The sequence below is a fragment of the Pristis pectinata genome, chromosome 17 (genome assembly GCF_009764475.1).
Source record: "Pristis pectinata isolate sPriPec2 chromosome 17, sPriPec2.1.pri, whole genome shotgun sequence".
NCBI lineage: Eukaryota > Metazoa > Chordata > Chondrichthyes > Rhinopristiformes > Pristidae > Pristis > Pristis pectinata.
Window position 1 is genome coordinate 27118696 of NC_067421.1, and position 13386 is coordinate 27132081.

Below are 13386 nucleotides of genomic sequence, written 5' to 3' on the forward strand. Positions count from 1 at the left end.
AGTTGCTCCTTAGTAACAGATATAATTCATCAAATATTCAAATGAACCTTGGACAATCAAAGGCCAATTTTATCATATGACTCGCTTCCTAAAATGTAACTCAAATGCATGTTTCTTAAAGTAGTAGGCATGTGGGAAATTTAGCATAATAGCATGCTATAATATTGCTGTAGTATGGTAATAGTTCCCATTAATCATAAGTCTACAATAACTTTAACCAAAGAGGGAAGTTTTGTGCTGTTAGCTCATCTACACCTACATTGTGTGGAGAAATGACTGAAGAGTGAAATCATGCATCTAGAATCAACTCTATGGCCTCTTAATTCTTGCCTGATATTTAGGAGATGGCATTCAGTCACAATAAGTGAGAAATGATTTTAAATCTATAGTGCAAGACATTTGACATTTCAAGAAACTATTGAAAGCAGAAGAATACTTTAGTATCATTGAGTAGTTCAGTGATGGCTTGATTTAACATTATTTGACCAAGTTGTTCAGTTGATGTTTTAATTGTCCTGATGCAGGGTCTCGACTCGAAACAACATCAGCCATCCCCTTGCTTCCACAGATGCTGCTTGACCTGCTGAGTTCCTGCAGCAGTTTTTTTGGTTTTTTTGCTCCAGATGTCAGCGTCTGTAGTATCTGGTGTTGATGTTTTAACTTAATTTACTATCCACATGATAAATTTATTTCTGGACTGTCCTTTCCTACAGTATGCACAGTATTCTTTATCATTTAATGATAAATAGCTTGGCAGCATTTAATTCTTGAATTCAGTCCCGTGTCTTTGCCTGTCAGTGTATCTGAAATTTATTTAATGTTATTGATGACTTTTAGAGCTTCTTAAAGTTAATTACTGAGGTGGATTTTCTGATTCAGACTAAGATTAGTCGAGGTAATGAATGAGTTTGAACACTGCCAGAATCAGTCTTGTTCCTTCAATACGTATCTTATAAACGTTTCCCAGGAACAATGTATAGGGCCACAGTTAAGGCTTTAAGTACATATCTGGGGACAGGAATTTGATGAGAGAAAATTTACAAAGTTGGAGGAAGGACATGGTGATAGTGCAGAGTAGCAAAATAGTGATAGCCAGAGTCTTTCAGGAAAGGACAAAGCATATAAATGTAAGGAGCAGGGAAGAGTGGTTAAAAAGACAAAACTGAGTGTAAGCAGCATTCATAATAAGATTAGAAACATTAATGGAACAAATAGAAATAATTGAGTACAATCTAATAGTTACAGAAACATGGTTGCAAAGTGACTAAGCTTGGAAATGAATAATTCCAGCACACTTAACCTTTAGAGGCACCTTTCCTCCTTTTCATTTTGCCTGACAATGAAAGATTGGATAAAGGCAAAAGGGAGGAAAGATCTGAGCTCAGAAAATCAAGAACTAGAATCAGTTTGGGTGGAGTGAAGGAGCAGAAAACATGGATCAGGGTTGTCTATAAATCTCTAAACAGTAGTGCCAATGTAGGGCATCATAGCATAAATAAAAATGGGGCAGGCACGATAGTGTGGCGGTTAGCGTAACGCCTTACAGCGCCAGCGACCCAGGTTCAATTCCAGCTGCTGTCTGTAAGGAGTTTATGTTCTCCCCGCGTCTGCGTGGGTTTCCTCCGGGTGCTCCGGTTTCCTCCCAAATTCCAAAGGCATACTGTTTAGGAAGTTGTGGGCATGCTATGTTGGCGCCAGAAGCATGGCGACGCTTGTGGGCTACCCCCAGAACACTCTACACAAAAGATGTATTTCACTGTCTGTTTTGATGTACATGTGACTAATAAAGATATCTGATCTGATCTGATCTTAACATTAACGTAACAATATTATTTTTGTGGAACTTTTGAAAATAGCCTGAGCAAACCAAATTACTAGTGTGGAGGATGAATGTGCAGACTGTATACAAGATGTTTTTCCAGATCAGCTTGTTGAAGAACCAATGAGGTACCGGCTATTTTAGATTCAGTACTGTGCAATGAGAAAGGATGTGTGTATTTGGATTTTCAGAAGGCCTCCAGGGTGCCACTCAGGTGGATATTAAACAAAATTGGAGCACTTGTGTTTGGGAGTATAGTGCTGAAATGGATTGAGGATTGGTTAATGGACCAATCCATGAGGTAGATAAGAAAATAGGAGCAGAGGTTGGTCATTTAGTCCTCAAGCCTACCCTACTATTCAATATGATTATGACTGATTTATCCTGACCTGAACTTCATTTCTGTGCCAGTTATTCATAATCCATAAATATTTGAAAAATCAAGGAATTATCTATCTCCACCTTAAATTTATCTAATGATCTGTCCTCCACCCTCAGGAGCTGAGAATTCCAGAGATTGACTACACTCTGAGAGAAGTTGTTTCTGTGCACCATTTGTAAATTACCAGCCCCTTATTTTGTAGCTATGTCCCCTCATTTGTGACTCTCCAACTAGTGGAAACATCCTAACATCTATCCTGTCAAGCCCCCTTAGGATCTCATATGTTCGAATAAGCTCACCTCCTAATTCTTTCAAATTCCAAGAAATACAAACCCAAACTGTACCCTCTCTTAATAGGACAATCTCGTCATCCCAGCAATTAGCCTTGAGAATTGCCTTTGGACTGCCTGGGCTAGAGCTTAATTAAGTCGTCATGAACAAATCAAAAATGCTAATTTGAAATATTTGTCTGCTTTAGACATGTTCTTGATCAGGGATGACAGTATGGCTTGTGAGGAGAATGCAGAAAGGTTTTATGAAGATGTAGACTAATTGAATGGGTAAGCACAGGGCTGTTGGAATACAAATTGGAAAATTGGAATGTCAGCCACTTGGCAGAAAAATTAGAAAGCTGAATTTATTTTAAATGGTGGAAAATTGAAAGGTGCTAGTGTTCAATTTTCTGGGTGTTCTTGTAAATGAATCACTGATAATTAATATTTAGAATCAGATCAGGTTTATTATCACTGATGTATGTTGTGAAATGTGTTTTGCAGCAGCAGTACAGTACAAGACATAAAAATCACTATGTTACAATAAATAGTGCTACAGCAAGCAATCAGGAAGCCAAACAGTATGTTGACCATTTTTGGAAGAGGATTTGAGTTCAACTGTAAAGTTCTCCTGGTGGAATTATATAGGGCCCTTGTGAGACAGTGCCTGGAATAATATGTACAGGATATTTAAGACAGATGTATAGATTTTTGGCTATTAAGGGAATGAAGAGATATAGGATTAGTGCAGGAAAGTAGTATTGAAATAAAAGATCAGCCATGATGTTAAATAGTGGGGTATTTAAGCTGAACGGTCAACCCTTGCTTTAATTCATGTTAATTTGATTATCTAACCTTTGCTGATGTGCCCCTTTGTAATCGGTTGCTAATTGTCATCACTGCTCAGGTGAATGCTACCATTTATGAAATGATTTTATTTACTAATTCCTACGTCCTTACACAATTAAATCCAGACGCTTTGTTTTCAAAACAACTTGATTAGGATCTGCAGATTTTGAAATGTACAGAAAATTCTTTACATGTGTTTGATGCTAAATGTCACTTTGATATCTGGAAGGAATGGTAGCATGAGCTTGTAATATGGCCATAATGTTTCATGAAAACTGATTTTTTTTTCTCCAGTCAAGATTTTTCTATCTCATGAACCTTGTACTCTTGTTAAATATATTGTCACTTTTCTGATGTAACTTGAATGCATGCGTGTTTATACTGACGGCAACAACAAAATTTTCAATCACATCTTCTGCCTTCTCACTCCATTATCAGATTTTTTTTTCCTTTTTAAAAGAAGCTTTTTGGGTCATCTCTGCATTTCTTGTGATGAGGATGCTCTTGGGCAGGGAGCTATGTTCACATCTTCTGATTTTGTGAGCTCCCAATTTTGATCAGGCCATCTGCTGGCGATGAGCAATTAATAAATTATTCTGTCACATGCGAAAGCAAGAGATGCAAGAGTGTCCAGCTGTTTGTAGAACAATGCTGGTTGAATTCCCTCAGTATCATTTGTCTGATACCTTAACTGAGGGAATTCATGGCGCAGGGAAAGTTCATGGTGATGGCTAGAATCTCCCTTTCCTTGGAATCAAAGAGTGATATAGAAAATGTATTACTGTTTTATTGTGGTGCATTCTACTTTTGTGACATTAACTTGTGTTTTTAATGAGCAGTGACCTTCTCCATCAACACCTTTTTTTTTGTAGTTGGATATTTTTGTGACCATTAGTCATGTTTTCAATTATGTTTGTCAGGGGTATACACTTGAGAGAACTAGATGTAAAGTATGCTACAGTGCAAAAATGATGTCTTTAATGAACCACTTTAAAGAATGCATGTGAACTTTGTTACAATTGCATTAAATAGTCATTAATAAATCAATGACAACGTAGTAACTGTTAATTTATAATGGTTGGAATGCAGTTTGCGGAATCTATCTTTTTAATAAATATGCATGGATTTTTTTCAATTGTACGTTTAGTTGGAGCTGCATGAATTTAAGTAGTAACTGTGTTAAATTAACGAAGGGAATTAAAAAGCAAAGAACCAATTAAGTTTCCTTGGTTAAAGAGCCTTCAGTTAAATTATAGAAACACCTCTTTTATATTATACACGGACTGACTACAGAAAGTCTTGCACAGAGTAAATACATTTGGGCACCTCACTAAACACCACTAGTTCTTTAATGTTTTCATGTATAAATCAATTACAGGGATAATATGCAATCCTCATCTTTTAGTCATTCACTTGGAAACTCTGAATCTGAATTTTTAAATTATCTTACTAGTTAATTCTTTCAGTGGATATGTTTGAATGTAGAAATTACCTTCTCTGTTATAGAAAGCACAGTTAAATTATAAAGAAAAACAAATCTTGCTTTTGTAATGAGGCCTCTGGTCCAGTTGAATTTTTTATTTTAAATATCTGTTAGAATACATTGGTTATTTATCTTTCCTGATGCTATTGGAAATACTGTATATAACATTAGCAATTTATGCCAGTGTAAATCTTTGGAGGAGAAAAATACAGAGCTAAGCAATTAAATAATACAAGCCCTTTGCTAAAGACAGGTCGCAGATGCTGTAGTCTGAAGCAAAACATAAACTGCTGGAGGAACTGAGTCAGGCAGCATTTGTGGAGGCAGAGGGATGGTTGGAGTTTCAGGTTGTGACCTTGCATCATGACAGTGTAGAGGGGTGATCTCCCATATACGCTTCCAGTTCTGATGCAGGTTGTTGGCGCAAAGCATTGGCCAAGCCTTTTGTTCTACTGGCAAGATGCTGTTTACGAAAAGCTTTGAGTACTGGCACAGTTAACCTGTAGATTGAATGTTCACCATACAAGTTGTTTTATTGAGTGATAATTTAATTATATTTTCAACACTGAAAATCTCGATTTCTGACATTGACCGGTGACTTTGCACTCAACATTGTAATGAAATGATGCATTTTGAGAAAAGGGGGCGAATCATAAGAGGCTGCTATCAGTAGGAGGGATTGAGGTGATTTTTAGAAAAAAAGGGATGTGAGAAAGAATTGAAGGTTGCGTTTATCTCACAGAATAGTGACTTTGTGGAAACCGTACATTGCAAGTTCCCTTAGTCTGGGACTAAATTTGCACACCCAGAATTCCAATAATAATGGCTTAGTAACAAGCCAGCACACTATTCCCTTATCTTTGTCTTACAATTCCATTCTCTTTATGGTTCTAAATTTCAAATGATTTTGCTTATTAATGCTACTTGACAACTGAGGAACTGTCAACAGCTGTGTAATTAGTACAGTTTCTATGACCGTCCAGTTTCTCCTAAGCACAGTTGTAGTTTTGCGAGACAATGTTCCTCGTGTTCTGTAGAATCGGTTTCTTATAAGTTAAGGGCCTTATTGCCCAACTTTCTTCTTAACATTGCCTGTGTTACTTCTGCAAAACTTTAATATCATTGCCTTTCAACAAATAGATGGGGAGCAAATGGTGTAATGGTTGTTAGTATGTTGAAGTTAATAAGTAAGTTATCTCGCTTCCATTTCTTTTTTAGTGGATAATGATTTGTGATTTGCATATTTTACTCTGTGATGAATAATGAATTATTTAATTAATTAGTTTGGATTATTTGAGTAGATCTCTCATTATACTCTTAATTGAAATTTCTTCATCAGTTTTGCATGATTAATAACAAAAGTTGCTGATTAATTACTTGCTGTTAGGTCCGTATACTGAAATGAGTAGGAAACTTTCATTTTGGTCGTATTTATATAGCTGCCAGTGAACAGAGTTACATGTGCAACTTTGCTGTTGGTATTAATTTCTATTTGGGTACTGGTTTGTCATCCTGGATTCTGCTGCACTAATAAAGAATAGTATGACAAGTTCACGTATCTAGTTCTTTCCCTCCGCATTATCAATGCTTCATGATTCACAAGGTAGATTTTATATAAATGTCAAATGCAATGGTTCATACAAATTCCACATTAATAAAGAATTTTAAATAGTAATGAATAGAATAAAAACATATAAAACAATCTTGCTTCCAGTGAATGTCATGGCAGGTTTCTTACTTTTTTCGGTTGTTCTCATCAAATTTAATTAATTTGATTGTGGAAGAATAATTTTGGGTGGGGGGGGGGGGGTGGATGCAATAAAATCTGAATTATTTCATTGAAAGAGCTGATGCAAATGTGTTGTCCAAAGAAGAGAATGTATCACAAAATATCTTTTGGCAATTTTCTCATTTAGTTTGCTATGGTCAACGTAGTTTACTAAAGTGATTGTGTAAGTATTAGATAAGCTCAACTCTACAATATACCCAAAGTGAAGAAAACTGAAAGATTGAGAGTGCATCATCAGAACAGAACTTGTTTGAAAATAATGATCATCTTTGCTAATGTAAATCAAAAAGCCAATGATAAAATTATATCTGTGAATTAGGCATTGATATTTGGAAGTAAAGATATCTCAAGAAGAATAAAAAGCAGTAAATGGAATTTTAGTTACAATTATAATATATTCTGTCCAGCCTGGATACGCATTTCAGAAACCTGTTATTTTGTGCATATGAGTTTTAAATAAGGCTGCAGTATCCCTTTTGAAGGCTCTTGCTTCACAATAGATGTCAAATGTACGCTGCCTGCATTGCAGGTGCCAGATTTTGTTTAAAAGGCACTAGCGCAAATACTTGTAGTGTTCCACCCACATAAACTATTTATTTTGTGGTACATATAGCTGTCTTTTTAATAGATTGACATACATTTTTGGATGTATATTGCAAGATTTATTTTAATCAGTCATGCACAATTCAATGTCTTAAAAAGAAACAACAGCTTAAAAAAAATGAGGAAGGTCCACTGTGTGGAGGACGTTTCTACTGAGATGATCAGGAGAGCAATGCTGAAGTTATGAATCTTTGCCTCTGAATTTGTTTTCTTGAATTGGGTTGATGGAAAGGAGGTGGAGGGTTGATGTGATTGTGCTCAAGACCAGGAAGGATGATGTTCAAGATGCCAGTTTTAATTTTTTGCACAAAACTTTATGCATTTGCATTCTAAGGAGGAGAATCATCCAGGTGTCTGATCTCTTCACTTTACTCTTCTGCTTTGAAGGTTTTTAATGAAAATGTTATGAAATAAAACTAGGTGGCTGTTACCCTTTACAATCCATTGAACCCAAGTCCACAGATTTTGGATACAAGTGGATAAAGCTAAGACTTGCGGAATGCCAGTGATTCCACAAGGGTTTTGCAAGACTTCAGCAAATTAAATATTGTTTTCTCATGTCTAAATATGACCTCAAGTTACTGTCCTGTATTTGCTTCTCATGTGGCAGTGCCTTATTTATAAAATTCTTATTCTTGTTTTCAAGACTCCACTTCATGTCCTTGCTCTTCCTATCTCTGAAACATCCTAAAATCTTCAGATCTCTACTGTGCTCCCAATTCTGACCACTTTTGGATCCATGATTTTCATAGCATAGCCAATATTAAAGACATTATAGCAGGGTACTTAAGAAAAAATTCAAAGTAATCAAGGAAAGACGATATGTTTGATCAACCCATGTTAGACCAATTTATTGCAGTTCTTTGAAGAAGTAACTTCCTGTAGATAAAAGTGAACACTTGGGCATGTAGCTCAATACTTAGATTTATAGAAGCAATTTGATAAAATATTGTGGGGAAAATAAAAGCTTATGGTGTAAGGAGGTAACATATTGCTGTGGACAGAAGATTGACTGGTTAACAGGAAACAGGGACTAGGCATATATGGGTCTTTTTCAGGTTTGCATAATTTAATGAGTGGATCAGTGCTGGGACCTCAACTTTTTACAGTTTACATAAATGAATGGAGGTGCCAATGATGTTAAATTTGTTGACACAATGATAGGTAGGAAAGTAACTTGTGAATAAGACATTCGGAGGCTGCAAAGAGATGTAGATAGTTTAAGTGCTTGGACAAAAATCCAGCAAATGGAACAACATCTGGGAAAAGGTGAATTTGTCCATTTTGGCATGAAAAAAATGGCTTAAAAGGTGAGAGATTGCAGACTTCTGAGATACAGAAAGATAATTTACAGGTACAGCAAATAATTAGGACAGCTAACAGTAATATTATCTAATGTTGGGGGGATTGAATATGAAGGGAGGTTTTGCTTCAGTTGCACAGGACTTTGAGTCCAGATCTGGACGCTCTCTTTACTTAAAGAGGATGCTGATATGTTGGAAACAGTTCAGAAAGGTAACTGATAACTGGAATGGGTGGGTTGTCTAATACGGAATGGTTGGACAGGTTAGGTTTGTGTATGCTGGCGTTTAGAAGAATGAGGGACAAGTTGAATGAGAGGCACAAGTTCCTAAAGGGTCTCAATGGGATGGATAAGGAAAAGCTTGTGGGAGATTCTAGTACTAGGGGCCCCCAATTAAAAATAAGAGTTTGCTCATGTAAGACCAAGATCAGGCAGTTTTGTTCTCTCTAGGGGTTTTTGGAATTCTTTCTCACAAGGTCGTGGCAGGTGAGTTTTTGACTTTTTAAGGCAGAGTTAGAGGGAAGCTTGATGGGCAAGGATGTGATAGGTCACTGAGGGTATGTGAGAATGTAAAGTAGAAGTTACTGTTGGATCAGCCATGATTGTATTAAATGGCAGAGCAGCCTTGAGGGGCTGAATGGACTCTATCTGCTCCTGATCTATATGTTGATATGCCCTATCTGACCTAATTCATTGACCAAACTTTTGATCATCTAATTATGTTCTTGTGCTGAGCCAAAAACTTTTGATAATGGTTCTATGAAACCTTTCTGGGTGTTTTCCAGTGGGAAATTCAGTTTGTTTATTCCTTGCTATGGAATTCGCTTCAACAAATAAATGGAAGATCTTCTGCCACTGAATCAAAAATTCAGCAGCATTTTATGTCTATCAGCATGGAAGCAGTGTCGATTCAGAGCACAAAAATAAATGGTAGTTGGCCTCGACTTTTGGATCCCCTGAAGTATTGCAATTTCGAGTCCATTTCCTTGAAATAGTAATTTGAATGAGTGTCTTCCTGAACCGGACAGCCTGACTGGGTTTTCGTTGTCACTGAGAGCTAATCCTTTCTCCTGCCTGTTATAACTCGCCCTCTTTCCTTCCTATCCACAAACTTTCCAATCTTTGCAGATTGGGTCAGTAGTAAGGAAGGCATATGCAATGTTAGCATTCATTTTGAGGGGACTAGAATATAAAAGCAAGGATATGATGCTGAGGTTTTATAAGGCATTGTTCAGACCATATTTGGAGTATTGTGAGCAGTTTTGGGACCCATATGCAAGGAAGGATGTGCTGGCATTGGAGAGGGTCCAGAGGAGGTTTACGAGAATGATCCTGGGGATGAAAGGGCTAACATATGAGGAGTGTTTCATGGCTCTGGGCCTGTACTTGCTGGGGTTTAGAAGGGTGGGGGGAGCGGGAGGTGTTGAAAGGCCTGGATAGAGTGGACGTGGAGAGGATGTTTCCAGTAGTGGGAGAGTTGAGAACCAGAGGGCACAGCCTCAGAATAAAAGGATGTCCCTTTTACAACAGAAATGAGGAGGGATTTCTTTAGCTAGCGGGTGGTGAATCTGTGGAATTCATTGTCACAAGTCATTGGGTATATTTAACATGGAGGTTGACAGGTTCTTGAAATACAAAGAAAATAAAAAATCTAACTGGGCCACAGTATTTCAGGGTGTTTAGATTTTTTTTGCACACTTCAGCTTGAAATGTTTGTAGTGTCACTTACTAAAAGGATAAGCTAATAGGGTAACAGTCTGCATTAATGTTGGGACCAATGTTATTGATCACTAATGATGAAGGATTAAGATGGAGACAGGAATGACAGAATGTAGTGAATTGTAGTGCAAAAAAAGACAAGTAGGGACAAATGAAAAGCAAGTTTGAAAATTTAAAGTTCTAAAAAAATAAATGACAATCAACGACATTGAAAGATGAGTGGAAAGTTTTTGTGTACCTTTCGACGTTGGAGAGATTAATTGACATTTCACTAACAGTTGTCACATTGTACTTTTAATACCAGTCATAACTTTAAGTAGAATATTTAATGGCTAATTAATGTAAAAATTAAGCAATTCTTAAATATCAGGGAGGTGAAGGAGCAATGCAGTTTGTGGAAAGCATTTGGCAAAGTGGATTCAGTCAGCTGGTGAGTTCTGGAGATATCAATTCATGCACATATCTTAATCCCATGAATTTGTTGCCTGAGTTGATTATGACATGCATTGTTTTTCCACAAAATCTGGCCCAGTGGAATTTATCTTGGTTTTCAATCACTGGAATCGTAACTTCAAAGATCATTTTCTTAAAATTGTAATCTCAATGACTAAATATTTTCCTTGTTGCATGTTGAATGCTTTGCTAAGAAGAGGAAGAGTCAATGGAGAGAATTAATTCAAATTATTTTCACTTGTAGTAGATTGGTGATGATTGAATGGATCTGGATGGGATAATAAAGCTCCCCTGTTAATGTATAATGTTGGCACAGTATTTACTTTCCCTTTAGGGATTTCCAAAATTTGTGCTTTAATTTTCAGGGGTGTGGTTTTGACCTTTTCATTTTCATTTGTGAAGTGTAACCCAGTTTCAATGGAATTCCAATAGATTTGAAGACAATAGCATTTTTGCTTAGTCCAGTTCAACCAAGAAATTGCTCTATTAGCAAAATAAATTTATTGTGGTAAATATTGCATTGTTTTAATACTTCATTTAATTTAGTTTTGGATCAAATTACACCATTTCTCGGATATAGCTAGTAACCTTGCAGCTTTGGTATTAACTAAATGGTTTGTGGATTTGTGTATATTTGTATTTGACACATGCATTTAAAAGGCATATCAGGTTGAATATATTTCACTGTATTTGTGCCACTGGTATTCCCAGCATTGGTTATAAACATTGTTTGGGAATATATATTTCAAAGGAAACTAGTGAATGACTCATGAACTAAGAAGTAACATTTGAAACCAGATTTCGGCTTGTTAGTTTCTGCTGATTAATCAGACAATTAGCTTTGTTTTCCTTTTTTGCCTCTTTTGAATGATTAAATGTTCCAATTTGAGAAACCTTTGTATTGACCAGACTTACTGAATTTATAACATCAAAAAAAAAGAATTTTTACAATTTATACGTTAGTTAGATCTTGGATGAAAATGCAGTCAGCTTTAGACTATCAGTTATCTTTGTCTTTGTGTTTTGGATCTGAGCAAAACAAGTAATATATTTCATTGACAACTCAAAGTATGGGATAAAAATTTGTCTGATTTACCCAATGCTAGGAAATGTCATGTGAAGAAAAGGGCACCATTCATTTAAAAAAAAAATGAGTATAATTGCCTAATTTGGAAGGATATCAACTTTCAGAGGCAACACTTGTCTTCTATTATAATTTCATTGTTTTTTGACTAGAATTGCTGAAGTTTGAAGTGTTTTTTTTGTACTTTGTTAATGTTTAATATCTTGCCAATACTTGAGCACTATTCTGTTCTACTGGTGTTATTACTTCATTCCTTTTAACTTTAAAATGTTATAAGGAGTTGCCCTTTTAAAAAATCTTAACGCTTCTCTATATTTTATTCTCTTTGCTAAAATAAACTTTTTTAAAAAAAATGCAAAGCCTTATAACGCTCAGCTGGTCAAATTTTAGCTGAATGGATTTTTGTTTCCTTTTTTTTTAAACAGGTGATTGATGCAGCCAAAAAGGCAAATGCTCATGATTTCATTGTGTCGTTTGAGGTAAGGATATGGATGAATGAAACAAAATCAATTACTGAATCTAAATCCAGTTGTTTGCATGTAACTCATTAAGCCCTTCTTGAAGTATAATTATAATCCAAGTTTCCATACTATTTTGTAGTCTCCTTATTTTCTGCTCCCATAGTTGGTTTGCTATCTTCTACTTTGTATCAATGTCAACATTCTCGTGTGATGCTTTTGTTGTTTTTAAATATTTCCATGTATGTGATTATTTTTATTAATTAACATACATTTGTAAGTGCAATTAAATCATTAAACAACTAGTAGGCTTAGTGTATGTTTTTAATCAAGCTGCAAACTTAGCACCAGAGAACCAGATTGTGAAGCTGGCATTTAAGGGTTTGGGTTGGTACAAGTCAGAGATGGACTTGGAGACACCAAAGACTTCAGATGCTGGAATCTGGAGCAAAATCAAGCTGCTGGAGGAACTCAGCAGGTTGGGCAAAATGAATTGAAGCAGAGTCCTGATGTAAGGTCTCAACCTAAAACATAGACTGTTCCTTCCCGCATCCCCTCCCAGCCTCACAGATGCTGCTTGACCTGCTGTGTTTTTCCAGCAGACTTGTTTTTTGCTCTGGGATGGGTTTTACTTTTCCATGTTTTTAAGTGCTAGTCTTATGATTTTTAATGTTTTGAGGTTGCGCTAATGTAGGTCTGCTGTTTAAATGTTCATAATAACATGATTTCAGATTATAGTCATAGATATTTTTGATTTTGTTTTTAATTGAGTGAGAATAGGAAGATATAAAAACAAAATTCAGGGGCAACTCAGCAGGTCAGACAGCAGAAAGAGAAACAGATTTAATATTTCAGATTGAGAACCCTTCATGAGATTAGAAAGAAAATTGAAATTGGGAGGTTAAATGTTGAATAATTTGTGTTTGAAATTAAATTAGAAAAAATGCATTAAAGCCTCAGTGAATGAAGGAATGATATAGATGAGGGTCAGTGGTTTAAAAGTTTTTGTCTTGACATGCACAGCTGATTCAAAATTTGGCTGTGAAGATATTCACTTATTTGAGACATGATTTATTTTCATTTAATTCACAAATCATCATTGCAGTCTTCTTTAGGACATGGATTTACAATGGGGAAATATTGGAAAATGCCAGTGTCTGGTTCACAACTTT

At 35.9% G+C, this 13386-nt stretch overlaps 1 protein-coding gene across 1 annotated transcript in view; it reads left to right on the top strand.

Annotated features, from left to right (window-relative positions):
• The window catches only part of LOC127579359 (ABC transporter B family member 1-like), a 116046-nt gene that overhangs the window by 63842 nt on the left and 38818 nt on the right, over positions 1–13386 (top strand). The window contains exon 17 of the mRNA XM_052032100.1: positions 12182–12235. Coding sequence (XP_051888060.1) covers positions 12182–12235 — 54 coding nt within the window. The remainder of the gene's footprint in view (positions 1–12181; positions 12236–13386) is intronic.